The sequence below is a fragment of the Sarcophilus harrisii genome, chromosome 1 (genome assembly GCF_902635505.1).
Source record: "Sarcophilus harrisii chromosome 1, mSarHar1.11, whole genome shotgun sequence".
NCBI classification, from domain to species: domain Eukaryota; kingdom Metazoa; phylum Chordata; class Mammalia; order Dasyuromorphia; family Dasyuridae; genus Sarcophilus; species Sarcophilus harrisii.
This window is the reverse complement of record NC_045426.1, coordinates 91,156,680-91,174,468: the sequence shown is the minus strand read 5'-3', so window position 1 is coordinate 91,174,468 and position 17,789 is coordinate 91,156,680. Positions and strand designations below refer to the sequence as shown.

General features: G+C 33.9%; 1 protein-coding gene across 2 annotated transcripts in view; it reads left to right on the top strand.

Moving 5' to 3' along the window:
- SMARCC1 (SWI/SNF related, matrix associated, actin dependent regulator of chromatin subfamily c member 1) overlaps positions 1-17,789 on the top strand; it is a 158,527-nt gene that overhangs the window by 3,220 nt on the left and 137,518 nt on the right. For both annotated transcript variants that reach the window (XM_031960825.1, XM_031960832.1), the window contains exon 2: positions 3,526-3,645. In XM_031960825.1, coding sequence (XP_031816685.1) covers positions 3,526-3,645 — 120 coding nt within the window. The remainder of the gene's footprint in view (positions 1-3,525; positions 3,646-17,789) is intronic.

Sequence of the window (17,789 nt, the reverse complement as noted above, 5' to 3'; positions counted from 1 at the left end):
ATTAAAAATATTGTCTGACTATAAAACTAGTTTATTAATTTTTTTATTTTAATTAATACCATTTTTTGATGGACATAACAAAATAGTGAAAGCATTTTGAAAAGTGTATTACTGATGGTAGGTGGTAGTGTTATTACTGTTATACTTGAGATTCTTATTTTGGTAAGATGCTGATACAAAGTTTGCTCATATGCTCTAATACTTTTTTTTCCTCTCTTTTGCCTTTTCTTTGACCCTCTTCATCCCTTTCCACCTCCCTCTTCCCATCCCCCTCCATGCCATGTTATACATTTTGTCATAAATATCAGTGAAACTATTAATGGCTTTATAATATGCCTTTCTGTGTTTAATTTTTCATCATGTGGGTTGGGAATGAAGTGTATGCCCTATCAGATGAATTTGGTTAGTTAAATAAAATAGCCTGACTAGAATCAGGCATTTAAAAATCTACACATTTAACTTTAATGGTTGCCTAGGAGATATTTTAATGGGAGCCTTAATTTTTCACCAAAAAAAAAAAAATCAAATCCATTTATTTATTTTCCTTATGGTCTTTAAAACTCCCATATAAGACAAAGTCATATTTTGGAAATGCTTCCTTTTTTTTTTTTTTTTTTTTTTAAGCTTTGAAAAATATGTCCACTACATTTACCTTGTAAATTTATGATTGGCCAATGCTAACTAAGAACTTTACTATAAATTTGTAATATTAACAGTCAGTTGTGTCAATTATATACTTTAATTTTTATTTATTTTATTTTTTATTATAGCTTTTATATACAAAACATGCATGGATAATTTTTCAACACTGACCCTTGCAAAAACTTGTGTTACAACTTCTTCCCCTCCTTCCCTCCACCCCTTCCCCTAGATGGCAGGTAGTCTCATACATGCTAAATAAGTTAAAGCGTATGTTAAATACAATATATGTATACAAATTTATACAGTTATCTTGTTGCACAAGAAAGATCAGATTTAGAAAGAAGGTAAAAATAACCTGAGAAGAAAAAAAAACAAAAATGCAAGCAAACAGTAACAAAAAGAGTGGAAATGTTATGTTGTGGTCCATACTCATTTCCCTGTGTTCTTTCTCTGGGTGTAGCTGGTTCTGTTCATTACAGATCAATTGGAACTGATTTGGATCCTCTCATTGTTGAAGAGAGAGCCATGTCCATCAGAATTGATCCTCATATAGTGTTGTTGTTGAAGTGTATAATGATCTCCTGGTTCTGCTCATTTCACTTAGCATCAATTCATGTATGTCTCTCCACGCCTCTCTGTATTCATCCTGCTGGTCATTTCTTATAGAACAATAATACTCCATAACATTCATATACCACAATTTATTCAGCTTCAATAATATATTTAAAAGAAAAATTTTCCCTAGTGTACATAGGGAAAAAAATAGAAGTCCTAAAGTGGTACATGAAAGAGTTTAAGTATTACACCATGAATCTAATCTGGATTTTACTGCTCTGTGTCCCTGTGAGTTAGTATTCTTGGGCCTCAGTTACCCTTCCAGTAAAGGCTTCTAGATACTTATATTGGGAATAGAAAATAACTGAAGAAAAAGAATTATGGATACCTCTCAAAATATTTTTCAAACAGCTTGCAGTTTTACTTTGTATGAGAGATGATTTATCAATGTTAGCCTAATTTGATAGAATTATATCCAAGTTTTGTATATAAATAAGGCTGCAGAGCTGTGAGCTGCAAATTTTCTAAGTTCACTTGCTTAACTATAGAAAGTAAACTAAAGGCTCTTCATTCTGTTATCCTTATCATAGTGACCAAGCTCAGTATGGCAGAGGTGACAACAAGTAAAGTCCCCCATAATATTTTTGTACTTTTAAACTCATCTTAGAGCATGTGACCATCTTATGACCAATTAGGTCACTGACTGTGGTAGCTTGTACCATTTTCTCATGCCCAACCTAAGCAGAAGCCTGTTCATCTTGTGTGGAGATATTCTTTGTTTCACCCAGTTTGTGACTGCTGGCATATTATTTTGCTTATGTTAGCTTATGCATCATATGTCAATCAATGGAATTGTTTTGTATTTGAGATAACTGTTGTTGAATGACTGGACATCTAGCCCTTTAAAAATAGGACAGTGTTTTGAAAGAGAAGGCATCACCTATCATGAGAAGAATCTGAGGTTCACTTCATTAGAGCGAGATCATGAACTTTTTAATAAAGTGCCATTGCCTTAGTCTCTTATTGTAGGTAGGATTATTTTAATCCTCTGTGAATAGTATGAATAATAGTTAAATATTTTCTTTTGAAGAATTATTTTTTAATTGTTGCAACAGCATTTGAAACATGAGATAACTCCAAAAAAAAAAAAGTGCAGCAAAAATGGTTGCACTTAAAAGTGGTGCTGACAACCAAGGATTTAAAATTAGTGGTTGTCAAACTTGCATTCTATCAACTCTATCAGCTTTCTGATTGTGTATAAATGTACACTTATTTGGCCTTTTGAAATGTGTTTTTATAAAAACCTTTAGGATAAAGGGAATCTGGTTAGAAGGATAGAGAAGATTGCTTGGGGAAAATAAAGCACTTCAACTATAAATAGTAGTTGTCAGCAGTTAATTACAGCTTGGCTATTCCATTTATACATTGAAAAACTAATGCATTTAAGCAAATCAAAACTTGAAAATGTTGTAAGCTCTTAAAGTAATTGTCTTTATATATTGGATACCTATGTGATTGGCTACAACACAAAGTCAGTTTTCTTCAGTCTAATGAACATGTGGCTTTTCAGTAATGGTACACTCTGCAACTGTTATTATGTTGTTGTTGCTCCCATCAGTCTGACTTTTAAAATCATTTAGTATAGTAGAAACAAACACATTACGATTGAAATGTTGAATGAAGCCTGTCAAGTTGGCTTGAAGATAGGAAATGAGGAGGAATAGCTTATGTATTCTTTTCCTGAAACTGGATGAAATTCCTGTAAGGTTGTGAAAGCCTGTGATAATTGTTTTTTTCTTGGGCCAAAAATGAATTTGTACCTTCTAGCCAAATTTGGCTTTTGACAGTGTTTCACTGACAGCGCTTAAGTTATAATCTGCTAAAAGCCATAAAAGCCACACAAGTGCTTATCAATTAGTATTAGTAAGGTGTTATTGTATAGCTCTCTGTGTAACTTGTCTCTCGCTACATTATAAATTTCTCAGAAACGGGGATCATAGTTTATTCATTTTTTTGTCCCTCTGTATAGTACTTTTTGCTGCTTTGGAAGAGAAGGAATTTAAATAACTGTTGCATAAATAAAAATATCAATAGAGTTTAATTTGAATAAAATGACATTGGCCTTTTTTTAAACTTTTTTTTTTCATTAAAATAATGATTGTTTTTGCTTTAGGTTGGAAGTTTTTTTTAGTGTAACTTACTGTGTTTAAATATGTAATCTTATTAATACTTTGCGTATCAGAAGTTTCATCAATACTAAGGCTTTATTTATTTATCTATTCATTCATTCATTCATTTATCTATTTATATTTATTTATTTATTTGCAGTATGTTCAAGCAGATGCTCCTACAAATAAAACTTTGGCTGGGCTGGTAGTACAGCTTCTACAATTTCAAGAAGATGCCTTTGGGAAACATGTCACCAATCCTGCCTTCACTAAGCTTCCTGTAAGTAACACAGTGAATAAATTGCTGTATCAGTTTTATTTATTTTCTGCTGAACAATTATCCATAGCTATTTCCTAGCTTTTGTGAGGGTGGCTAGGTGTTACCACAATGCATAAAATGCTGAGCGGGAAGTCAGGAAGACTTTTTCCCCCGAGTTCAAATCCAGGCCTCAGACACTTACTAGTTCTGTGATCTGTAGGAAGTCACTTAATTCTCTTTGCCTCAGTTTCCTCATTTGTGAAATGACCTAGAAAAGGAAATGGCAAACCAGTCCAGGGTCTTGCCAAGAAAACTTGATGACTGAAAACAACTGGACAACAACAAAGACTCTTGTTATTTCTTGAAATGAAAAAGCAGTAAGAATTTGAATACAAATGATTTAAAATCACTTTTATGACCTCCATTGCTTTTCAGCAATGAGCCAGGTCTCCCAAATCATAATATTTAATTCCTTCTAATGATTATTCTCAAATCTTATCTAGCCTGAACGTCTTTGCTAAATTCATGTCACATCTCCAACTACTTTTTAGACATTTCCAGGGTGTCCTATAGATATGTCAAGCTCAATTGATATAAAACCATTCATTATCGTTTCCTTCTCTCCCCCCCTCTCCCTTTGTGTACTTCCATATTGATGTTGAGGGCATTATCATCCTCCTAGTCCTCTAGGCTCCCAGCCTAGATATTATCAATTCTTAACTTCTTGTTTTCTTCCCCCTTCCTAGCGGTCCTCAAACTTTTTAAATAGGGGGCCAGTTCACTGTCTCTTGGACTGTTGGAATGCCTGACTATAGTAAAAACAAAAACTTTGTTTTGTGGGCCTTTAAATAAAGAAACTTCATAGCCCTGGATGAGGGGGATAATCGTCCTCAGCTGCCGCATCTGGCCGGCGGGCTATAGTTTGAGGACCCTTGCATCCCTTTAACCAAACCAATCTGTTGTCAAGTTCTTTTGATTTCTACTTTGCACCATCTCTCCAGTATGTCCCTCCTCTCCTTTCAAATTGGTGTAGGCCTAAACTACTGGGGTAACTTGCTGGTTGGTCTGCTGGCCTTAAGTTTCTCCCTATTTTAGTTCATTTCCTGTGAAAGTGAAAGTCTGACCAAATCCTGTTCCCCTGTATCTCTTCCCATTTAGTCAGCTTCAGTGACTTATTGTTTGCAGGATCAAATATGAAATCCCCTATTTGATGTTCAACACTATCATCACTTGTTCCATCTCCTACTTTTCCAGCTTTCTTCTAACTTGTCTTAATACTCGTTGATCCATTAACCTCCTTACTGTTCCTGACATTTTCTCTGACCCTGGAGGAGATGTTTTTTTTCCTTATCTTCCACCTTCTGCCTTAACTATTTTACTTCAAGTTTCAAATAAAATCCCAGGCTATACAAGAACCTTTTGCCAATCCCTTTTAATTCTAGAGTCTTCCCTCCATTAATTATTTTTAATATATCCTGTATAGTTATTTGTTCATCTTCTCGTTTAGATTGTGAGCCCTTCATGAAGAGGCTTTTCTTTTTCTTTTTATCCAAAGCATTTACTACAGGGTCTGGCACTTAGTAGGCCTTAACAAATGTTGATTGACTATCCCTTGCTCTGTTTAAAAGGGCAGATGTGTTAGCCAGTTCTCAATAACTTTCCTCATTCTGGTCTCTTAATTCCTTGTGACATTGCTGCCGTCCTACTTTGTCCTTGTATCAGAATCTTTGAATACTGGTCATCTTCTCTTTTTTGGCTTGAGCCACAGTGAAGTATTAAGCAGGGATTTTTATTTGTAAGGAGTCAAGTTTATAATGTATATGAAGCATATGACAAAGATCTGAAAAGGTGATTGCTTTGCATAAATAGGAAGCTAGTGTTCCTGTGCTTCTCTTTCTTGGATGTTATCTTTCAACCTAAAGCTGTTTCATGGAAAGCTAGTTCCATATTATTTCCCCTGAAGATAACTGCCATACCAGGTAGTTACACAAATATATAACTAATCCCTGGTATTCATCCTTTATTAGAATGTGATCACTAAAAGTTGTGCTCTATGTGTAAATAATTTAGTCCATTGCTAGTTTTATATCAAGAACTCCCAGAGATACATTATTTAATCATGGTGACCTTATTTGATTAGTATGGTGAAAAGAACTTTAAGATGAAAACTGAATACTGAGTTTCTGTTACCAACTTGTTTGATTATCTCAGCTGGAATATAATCATTTACATCAGTTATCTGGCTCAAGGCAGTGACACCAAGGCACAGTTGGGAGGTGTTTTTCTTGATGTCTGTTATGAAAGATATATATCCTAGATATCCCCACCTTTTAAAAATTATGCATAAGATTTTATATTATTGAATTTATCTATATTTATAAACATGTATATGTGTGTGTGTACATATGTGTGTATACATCTATGTATAAAATATATATAATATATTTTCTGCCTAAACTTGTCTTGAGGTATGAAATTCCACAAATTTGTGAATCACTGTTTATAGTAGACTTTGTTTATTTGTGTTTATATTAGTTATTTGAGATTTGTAGTTCAGTGCCATAGTGAGCTACTTTATGGTTATCTGAGAAAATTTTCAGAAGTTGTATAATCATTTGCCTCTTTTGGAATACATATACTTAAACTATCCAAGGAAATCACTTAAAGTGTTTTTAAGAGTTAAAGATCACAGTTTTGAGAGTTATGTCAACAGCATTTTTGTCGAGAAATTTTAAAAAATAAGTATTTCTTGCTATAATTTCAACCCATTTGTCTTCCTTACCTCTGTTAGAGAGAGAAAAATTTTATCAGTCAGCCTTCTTTAAGGAATAGTATGATTAATTTAAATATGCTTATAACCCTCAAACTGGATCTCAGCCAGTGACTGTAAGATCCTCAGTCATCCTTTTATAAGTTATTTAAAAAAAAAATAAAATGAATTTTTTTCTTTGCTGCCAATCAAGCTTTACTGAGAGTTAGAAAGCATTGAAACAAAAAAAAGAAAAGAAAAGAAAAAATGGGGAGCAAGGGGGAACATAAGAAACAAGAGCTTTTGTTAATCTACAATCTTGGAAGAGTTGAAAGTTGATTATTTAATTTTACCAACCTAATGGTAACTTTTAGCTTTTTTAAATTGCTCGTTTTCTAGCTCTTCAATCATTATTTTTCTTCAAAATATTCACGACAGTGTTTCTGTAGCCAAACATGTATGCAAAATTAATTTCTCAGTTGAAATTACTTATTTTCCCCAAGCAATCTTCTCTGTCCTTCTAATCAGATTCCCGTTATTTTAAAAATTTTTATAAAAACACATTTCAAAAGGCCAGATAAATGTATGTTTACACACAATTGGAAAGTTGATAAGAGTGAATACAATTCATTTTTTTCGAATTGCATGTAAAAACAATGAAAAAAATGGTTTTTATTTTTTATTTTATTTATTTATTTTTAAAGATATTTTATTGACAGAACCCATGCCAGGGTAATTTTTTACAATATTAATCCCTTGCACTCACTTGTATTTCGATTTTTCTCCTCCCTGAGATGGCAAGCAGTCCTATACATGTTAAATATGTCACAGTATATCCTAGGTACAATATATGTGTGCAGAACCGAATAGTTCTCTTGTTGCACAGGGAGAATTGGATTCAGAAGGTAGAAATAACCTGGGAAGAAAAACAAAATTGCAAACAGTTTACATGCATTTCCCAGTGTTCTTTCTTTGGGTGTAGCTGCTTCTGTCCATCAATGATCAATTGAAACTGAGTTAGATCTCTTTGTCAAAGAAATCCACTTCCATCAGAATACATCCTCATACAGTATTGATGTTGAAGTGTATAATGATCTCTTGGTTCTGCTCATTTCACTTAGCATCAGTTCATGTAAGTCTCTCCAAGCCTCTCTGTATTCATCCTGCTGGTCATTTCTTACAGAATAATAATAATCCATAATATTCATATACCACAATTTACCCAACCATTCTCCAATTGATGGGCATCCATTTATTTTCCAGTTTTTAGCCACTACAAAAAGGGCTGCCACAAACATTTTGGCACATACAGGTCCCTTTCCCTTCTTTAGTATCTCTTTGGGGTATAAGCCCCAAAACAATTAAAATTTAAAAAATTTTGAGTTTCAGATTTTTTCCTACCCTCCCACCCCTTCCTCCTCATTGAGAAGGCAAACAGTTTTATGTAGATTATACATGTGCAGTCATACAAAACATTTCATATTAGCCAAATTGTAAAAGAAAACAAACCAAAAATAACCCCAAAGGAAAAATTAAGTTTAAAAAAAAAAAAGGGTGCTTGGGTGGACATTCAGACTCCACCAGTCCTTTGGAAGTGGATAACATTTTTCACCAAGTCCCTCCAAAGTATCTTACATCTGTGTATTGCTGAGAATAACCAAGTCATTCACATATGATCATTGTACATTATTGCTGTTTCTGTTATGCTTTTTTTTTTTAAAGTATTTTTATTTTTCCCAGTTAAGTTTAAAACAATTTTGTTACTTTTTTTTTTTTTTTTTTTTTTTTTTTTTTTTTGATATTCTTCACCATACGGGATTTATTATTTTAAAGGCACTAATACATCTGTAGATGTTCATGATGACAATTACACTGCACAAAATTGTCTTGCCTTCTAGTTTCTGGCTAACTAGAAAATATCTCCTTAATCTCTTTGAAGACTTGAATAAATATGGAAACAGGCATTAAAAAAGCATGAAAGGAGTTCTGCAAAACATTTCCCTAAAAATCATGTTGTGAAAGAAAATCGTTCAGAATAGTTGTGGTTCATTATACTGCTGAGAATAGCAGTCATTCACAGTTGATAGTCCCAGAGAACATTGCTATTACTTTTTACACAGTATGTTTCGCTTTGCTTGAGTTCATGGAGGACTTGGCATGGTTTTTGTGAAATCCTGCTCATCATTTCGCATAGTATAATAATATTCCATCATAATCACATACTGAAATTCAACCATTCCCTAATTGATAAGCATCCCTTAAATTTCCAATTTTTTGCCCTGAAAAGAGAGCTGCTACTTTTGTACTCAAAGGCCCTTTTCCTTTTTTTTTTTTTTTTTTAATCTCTTTGGATTCATGTCTACTAATGGTATTGTTAGATCAAAAGATTTCATGACTTTTCAGTTCTTTAGGCATAGTTCATATCTTTTGATTATTTATCAATTGGGGCATGGCTCTTATTTTTTATACATTTAACTCAGTTCCCTTTATGTTTGAGAAATAAGGTCTTATCAAAGAAACTTGCTTCAAAATTCTTTTTACAATTACTACTGCTAACTGTATTTTCCTCCATTTATTCTGTTCTTTCTTTCCTTTCACCCTGTACTTCCTCAAAAAGTGTTTTGCTATTGAACGTCCCCCCCCCCCCCACTATGCTCTCTCTTCTATCACCCTCCCCTTTTCCCATGTTTCTCCTTTTCCGCAAGGTAAGATAGATTTCTATATCCATGTTGAGTGTGTATGTTATTTCCTCTGACCATTTCTAATGAGAGTAAGGATTACTCTGCTTCTCCCATCTGTCCCTTTACTATTAATGCTTTTTTTTTTTTTTGCCTCTTTTTATAGAAGATATTTAAACTATTCTACTTCTATCTTTCCTTTTCTCCCAGTATCTTCATCTCTTACCCTTAATCTCATTTTTAAAAAAATATTCCTTCTAATTCAACTCAAATTTGTGCCCTCTGTCTGCCATAACAATGAGAACATTCTAATAGGTTGCAAGTGTCATCCTCTCAGGTAGAAATGTAAATAAATAAGTGATCCTTATTAAGTTCCTTATGATATCACTTTCCTGATTACCTCCTTTTACTTCTCCCAAGTCCTGTATTTGAAAATCGTATTTTATATTTAGCTCTGGTCTTTTCATTGTGGATGCTTAGAAATCTTCAATTTCATTGAATTTCCACTTTTCCCTCTAAATGTTCTCCTGATTCTTGCCAGAACATATTTAGTGTGCTCTGTACTATCCTGTTAACCCTTTCCTTATCAAACGGTTTTAGTCCATCTTTTTCATTTGAAGATGGGGGGGGTGGGTATTAGAGCCAGTGAGGATCAGGGCTGTTTTCTGTTTGGCAAATGTTTTTAGGTTTTATAATGGAAATTCATGGGAAAATTGCATTCACTTTATAACCAGCTTTCCTGCAACATATCTTTTTTATAAAGATAATGTATCCTTTGTAGGATTTATTAAACAAATGGGCCTTTATTTGAAGAGCTGTTTATTCATTAGTGTAAATTACAGTACAAGGTTAATTTCTTAAGTGCATGAAGCATTTGTGTTTTACTTGGGGGCTTGTAATAAATTAGGATAGTAACTAAAAGCTAGGGGACTGATTCAACTTGGAGTCAGAAAGGTCTGGGTTCAAATACCACCTTTGACACCCAAAAACAATTGTGATTATAGGCAATTTACTTAACTCTTTTTGAGTTGTGATCTGTAGAGGTGGAAGGATTTCTGATTGGAAAAAAAAATGTCACAATGTCTTTAATATGTCAATATCTATAATAAATTACCATAATGATAGTTTACATTGATAAATGTACTTTTAGGTTAGTTTAATACTTTGTATACTTTGTTGCTCTTAACAACCACTCTGAAGAACGAGCTATTTCCATTTTTTACAGATTAGGAAACTAAGTCATAGTGGTTACTTGATTTGTTCATGATCAAATGGCAAATATTTGAACTTGACACTTGACCCCAGGTCTTCCTGATTCCAAAGTCACCATTCTTAATTTTGCTACTCAGGGATGTAGCTCTCATGATACCATCATGGAAGGAAGGAAGGGAAAAAATCATTTATTTAAATTTCTAGTGTGTAAATCACTTCACATATATTATTTCATTTTATCTCTGGATGACAGATTCTGTTTCATTTCAATTTGTATTTCATTGTCTAGACAAGCATTTTTTACTATTTAGCCAAGTCTTTATAAAAGTGTACTTTAAAATAATTGTTCTAAATACTGGAATTATTAGATTGTATTTTTATAAAGTCTTTATTGATAAAACTACCATCCACAAAAAACCCACTTTTCCCTGATGCTCCTTCCCTAACTAAACGTTATCTTAACAATAGGAAAAAAGCAATCTATGCAGAGAAATTTTCATTTTAGGGAGCATTTTTCCTAATATCATTCATTCACAATATTATACACAGGAACTTTTATGATTTCTGAACATTTTTAGGGCATCCCTTTTTAATTTGAACTGTGCTCTGCACATTCTTTATGGTAGTAATTGATACTTTTGGTCTGGGGAGTAATTTCCAAATTAGCTATCTGTGTACATTAACTTGTTAGTGCTGATATAAAAATCAATTACAAATTAGAAGGAAAATTAAGAATAAACAAGTAGTGGTGTGGACGTAATTCCAGCTTGAACTTTTGGACCAAGTTATTGATGCTGAAAAATGGGAAATGAATAAAAGTGCTACTACATAAATGTGAGCTCTCATTACTTATTAAATTATTGGATTTTTTCCCCCCTCAATTGCATGTAAACAAAAACATTTTCATGCTTATTTTTTAAATATTTTAAAAATTTTGAGTTTCAAATTCTCTCCCTCTCTTATTCCTTTCCCCTTTTCTTGAGAAGTCAAACAATTTGATATAGTCATCTCATTACTTTAAATAGCTTTTTCCAAGGTAGGTTTTTGAATGGGAGATGTAAGAGAATAATTTGCACATATAAACGTAGTTTCTGCTTAATATCTGCCATGGGCTCTTTAAAAAACAAAATTTAATGCTATATTTTCCTCCCAGTTATATTAAAGGATGCTTAAACATGTTTTAAAATAATTCTTAAATGATTTTTATAACATTCTAGTTCTTAATACATTAAGCAAGCAAACTGATAACATGGGTGATCAATATTTTAAAAGCTTTGTCTCCATAAAATGGGTCATTCAATATAATGAACTTATTTGCTAATATGTTGATTTAAAAGCTCCATGCTGCCTGCTTCCCAGCCAGATTACCACACATTAGTATGCTTATTCACCAAAATATTATTTTCTTTGCCAATCATTGATCCACCAATTTTGGATTTACAATATCAGATGGATCTGAATCTCTTTGAATTGAAAGTGCCACAGAGAAAATAAATGCTGTGCTGTACTCAATTTAGAGGTAGAAAAAATACATCTGGTCTTATTGGTACTGAGCCTTGATTTATTTTTATATATGTCACATGTCTAAAAATATCCCTTGCCACAGGCTTTAAAACCTGCTTCTAATGATTTCATTTTCAAGGATTAACCCTAGTACAAAGACCTTTGTGAACCAAATTCTTGAAATTGTAAAGGGGACACACCTATACTTCTACTTTATTAAACATTTTTAATGTATATATATTCCCAAATAATTTGACATAACTTAATCTTACAAAGAATTGTTTAGAGAATGAAATATTAATGGAGTTATTTAAGTTCTAGCAAGCATTATAATTTAATTCACTGAATAAAATTTGTCTCATTTTTCTGTTGTACAATATACAAAAAATAAATTCTTGGGCATTCTGAAAAATGATGATTATTAAACAACTAAGTAAAGAACACAAAGAATGGGATATATTTGTAATGCTTTCAAGTTATATATCCTGGAAGTACTTTTTTTTTTTTAATTGCATCCATGATGATATTAGGATTGTATGTGATAGAATTTTCTGTGAAAAAGAGCAGAAAAGGTATAAAGAAAGAAATAAAAAGATCTAAAAAAATTAGGTGAGAGTGGCCAGTGCATACAGAATCTATTCAGATAGTTCTTGTTTTATATAGATTCCTATCATCATGCAAAATAGACTTTGCTTAAAAAAAACTCTGAAATCCACATTTTAAAAGAACTCATTGAACAATTATGTCAACTTTACTGTACACTACTGTGTTCTCTCTTCATCTGTAAGGTGTTCTGTCCTGGTAATGCCAGTTGTAGGGTGGCAAACTATTTCTGAAGGATGGTCCTACTTCCTAGAAAATACTGAGATACTAAAAAAAGAAGAGGAGCAGTATGGAAATAGATTTTATTTCAGCGAGCTTGAGGCCAGTCATCCTGGTTAGTAACAGGGCAGTGTAGATCTCCACATTGTCCTAAAAACAGGCCAGATGTTATATAGAAATAGAACAAAAGAAGGCATAGGGCCAGTGATGGTCCTAGGTCATGTATAAGTTTTCTCATGTCATAGAGCTGCTTTTACTATTTACATGATATTTGAGGTCATGTTCCCATACTCTTTTCTCTCACTATACATTGCCACCTCATCACCTGTTCATATTTTTCTTGATAGTGTCTTCTGCAAGGTTCTCTGAGTAATACATGAGTGGTTCTGTCATGGAGGAGAGGAGAGGAGAGAACAGCAGAGGAACTTTACAGTGATTTATATTGGAGGCACAGCTAACCAACAAGAGAAGTACCACAGTTATAATTTTCTTTCACTCTGTCTTATGGGAGGTGAAAAAAGAATCGGTGGCATTTGGTGATTAGTGGGAGAACTAAGTTTCTGGACTTAGTAGTTAGTCTGGACTATAGACTAAACAGAATTTCTGATCTAAGTTTAGAGACAAAGAATTTTTGCTTGAGCAACTTTAAAACATTGGGGATGATAAGAAAAATAGGCTCAATTACAAAGGAAAATAAAGGATTATTTGATTTTTCTCAATGGGAGACCTTTCACAAGTCCATGCTAGAACAAAATTGATTAATCATAGTACAAGCCAGAATAAGAATATCTAAAACCATGGGTTGATTTTAAGAGGTGGAGATCATGTAACATCAGGATTGAAACAATTTAGTATATAAAGTGAAACAAAATGCCAAAAAAATACAGTAAGACTCACGAACATTAATAACATCAAGCCTTTTTGTATTTTAGTAACTCACTCACAGTGTCTATTTAATCAACACTTTTTTTGTCTTGGATGTTAGATATTCCATGTAATTGTATGGTCTTTGGAAAAAAATTTTCTCTTGGAAATTGGGAAATTTTGGAATAGGTCTTAGTTTGAGGGTTGCTCTGCAGGAAACTCCTCTTTCATAATAAATTTGTTTCTCTTAGGTGCTTTGCTAAAATTTTTAACAAACCAGATCTCAGTACAAGTTTTTATAACCTCTTAAATTTTAATTCTCTAGTACCTAGTGCATGTGGTGAAAATGAGTTCAAATTTTTGGTTCTGCCTTTTTTTTTTTTTTTTTTTTTTTTTAATAAAACTGTACATCAAATTAAGAACCCATAATTCACTTGAAACTATTGAGGATTAAGGTTTTTACTTAACTCATTAGAATAATTTGAATCTGTTATATATCTGATCTTGTTGCTTTTCCCAAATTTTCTACTCTTAAATTCTAATCCTTTCAGGAAGATCTGGGACTATCTAATCTAATCTTATATATGAAAATGTAGGTAACAACATTCTTTGGGAAAAGATACAGTAGTTACACCAATGAATTTATTTACAAGCAGCTGATTTTACTTCAGCTGTAACAAAAGACATAGGAGTGGATATGTAGATACACTAAATAATTCCTAGTTGTAAACAGAAAATAATATTTGTCAAATGGCTTGTCTGAGATTTTTTACTTTAATCTCACAAGTTAATGTCTTTGTCCAGTTTGTATAGTAGCATTCTGAAAGAATAAGATTAAGAGACTTAATGTTAATATCTGACACTTTAATTACTAACAGGTATGTGATGATCCTAAGCACTAATTTACTTTAGTCCTTTAGGGTATGAGATGGCCCTCTATTCACAATTGCATTGTGCTCATATCTTTTCTTGTTTTTTTTTCCTGGTTATAGAAGTTTGGTATATAAGGAAAAAGCAGGGATATAATTCTAAAAGCATCAAAATTGACCCACCAAGTGTAAGGGCACAGAATGACTCAACACATGTATATCAGAATAAAGAATCCTTAGTTCCATAATTGAGAAGAAATCTTGCAGTAATAATTTCATTTCTTTATTGTCAGACTCTGGATTAACCAGGTGATTAAAAGAAAATAATACAATGGGGAAACTGAGTCAAGAAGATCCTACCTTTGGCCATGCTGAAGGTTGTTCCTTTAGTTCCATTAGGATCACACTCTTCTAGGAGCAGTTTCTGGCATTTTTAAAAAATGGTAGATTACTGCCTTAATGATCTGTCAATACCTATACTTGAATTCAAAATTCAGAATATCAATTATAGTCTTGAAATTTTATCTCATACAGCAAATTTCACTAATCACAGGTTAGGTCTGGGTAGAGTTATTTTTAATAATCTTATAGTGTTTCATTAAGAACTCTCCCAAGGCAAATAGCTTGCATTGGATGTCACAAGAAGAAATACAAGGACACTTTAGAGATTTCCCTAAAGAAATTTGGAATTGTGAGTCATGGAAGATACTCCAGAGGGCTACCCAGCAAGGTGTGCCTATATCACAGAAGGCTTTGTGCTCCACGAGTAAAGCAGAATAGCAGTGGCCCAAAAGAAATATTAAATGCACAAATTTAGAGACATCTTCACTCTACTTGTTCATATGAACTCTTTGTGTCCAACTTGTGGTAGAGCCTTCTGAGCTCATACTGGTCTGTGCCACAATTGGAAACACTGTTCTTTGACCCTGATTAGTGATGTCATTTTGGTTCTCTTTGAGAACAAAGGATAAAAACCAACCAAAAGTTTACCAGGACTTGCCCTTAAACAAAAGATTTCACCTAACACCCTTCACTTGTTTTTTTTTGTTTGTTTGTTTGTTTTTTTTCCTTTCCCCTAGAATTTAAAGTCATCCTGGTATAAAGATCAGTCATTAGGAATCAATCATGTAAATTCTCAGTGATGCATTCATTGTTTAGGGATTTCATCATTGTAACAAGCTGTTTCCCAGGGGTGATAAAGATTTATGCCCTGGCTTAAGCATTTGCTTTCAAAAATGTTGCCAAATATAAAAATAAGGGAATTCTACAAGACTTTTTCTTTGTACCTTTCTCTCCCCCCACGGTAGTTAACAATTTTTTCCTTTCCCTCCCTGCAAATTTTCTAGTTGCAGCTGATCTCATTTAGTTATTAAGGAGGATTTTTCACCTATCTGGGAATTCTCAAGAGGGCTTACTTAAGCTTGCTCTTCTTGTTCCCTAAAATAAGTGTCTCTTTTTGTAGGAAGGAAACAAGGTAGTTCTTCAAATTGTGCATGACTTACTACAAAAATGGGTATGAATTTCACACAATTTACAGCAAAATTCCTCATTTCAAGATACCAATTTAAAAGATTATTTTTCTAAATTGATCAGTGCTTTAGTTTGCAAAACTTTCTAAGGTAAGCGTTGTAATCATACCTACCCCAATCGACAAAATCTATTTACTTTCTTGCTAGCATGGCTTGCTCCTCTTTCTTTGCTTCTCAATTTAAAAAAAAAAAAAATCTAATTTTACTTATTTAGGTGTAATAAAGACAAAAGTATTCTCACTTGCATTATTTTAAAGATCTCATCCCAGCTTCTCTAAATCTTCAGAGAAACCTCAGAGGGGGAAACTTTTGAGGCCGATTTGTCACAATAGACTGGATTATAAGATTCATTTTTCAGAGTAAAGTATTGTGAAAACGGCAAAAACTTATTAGAAGTTTACAGTTTGTTGATGGAAATCAGAGGTACATGGTAGAATCGTTAAATAGGCTACTTGTAAACTAATCAGGCTTTGTTATTCCCTGTGGATAGTTAGCTGATTAAATTCATGAGAGCAAGAGACAAGTTGAGACCTTTTAATCTTCTCTTCTCAAGGAGCAAGTGCTGCTACACATACATATGTGCACAAGCACACACACACACATATACACTCTCTCTCTTCACAATATCATCTTCCATAAGGCAGGAAGCTCAGATAATTTAGGGGTATGGAAAAGAATAGGAGATAGGAGGGTATACAACCAGAATATACTATATATGCACATACACATGTACATTCAAAGTCTTAATAACACTGAAAGGTTCCCATTAAGCAACATAAATAGTCGATCTGTGTGCTGAAAGCCTGTGAAGGCTCAGGCCAGTCAGCAGTTTCCAGGTGTCCAAAACTCAAAGCCAGGGATCTAGAATGCTGATTACCTTTCCTCTCAGAGAGGTGGGGGATCAGCTCTAGATTACCCACTTGGAGGTCTTTCTCCCGAAGCCCATTTCTTTAGTATCCTGCCACCTATGTCAATCTCCTCCCTTCCCCCTGTCAGTTGGGTTATAAATGACTTGCCCAGGGTCATACAGGTAGAAAGTGTTAAAGTGTCTGGGGCCAGATTTGAACTCAGGTCCTCCTGACTTCAGGGCTGGTGCTCTGTACACTGTGCCACCTAGCTGCGCCCCTCACTCTCCTCCCCCGTTACGTTAATCTTAAGGCAAATTTGTTCTTCCTTGATTTTGCCAGTTGTAGGGTGGCAGACTTCCTGAAGGAGAGTCCCACTTCCTAGAGAATATTGAGAGAGCAAAGAAAGGGGCAATCTATGCCAGCACCAAAGTAAACCAATTTTGGGAGTGGGGTAACACATTCAAGTTTTTCCGTAGCATAGTGCTACTTTTGCTAGTTGCATTAACCATGATATTTGAGATCATATTTCCACACTCTAATTTTCACTGTACACTGCTCCTGCCTCCCCACTTGGTGCTCTGTGATACTCCCCCCCCCCCCCCCCCCCCCCCCCCCCCCCCCCCCCCCCCACACACACACACACACAAATAAAAACAAAACTCTCTTAGTGAAAGCAGAAGAACAGACCTGGTTAGAGACTGTCCCTGGAGCAGATCAGGAGTTTTGGCTTGACTTTCTACCACCTGCCCATTTGTCCAGCCTCTGCTTGTCAGCCTTCCATCTGTCTGTACTACTATATTATACATCTGTTCTTAGCCCCTTTCTGTTGTCTATCCTTTTCAGACTGGTCCTCACATATTTACTCTTCATGTGTTCTTTTTTTTGTAATGATCAAGTTCTCATGTGATTGGTCCCTGACCCCTGCTGGTTGTTCTTTCTGTTTTCCCTTGTCCCTTTTCCTTAGTGTCTTTGTGTCCTTTGTGTGCTGATCCCCTGACTCTCTGAATGAACCTATTCCTTTTTCCTCCCCCATGTTTGCAGGCACTTTGTATTTATGTAAAATTTTGCATTATGTTAAAATCATTTTCTAT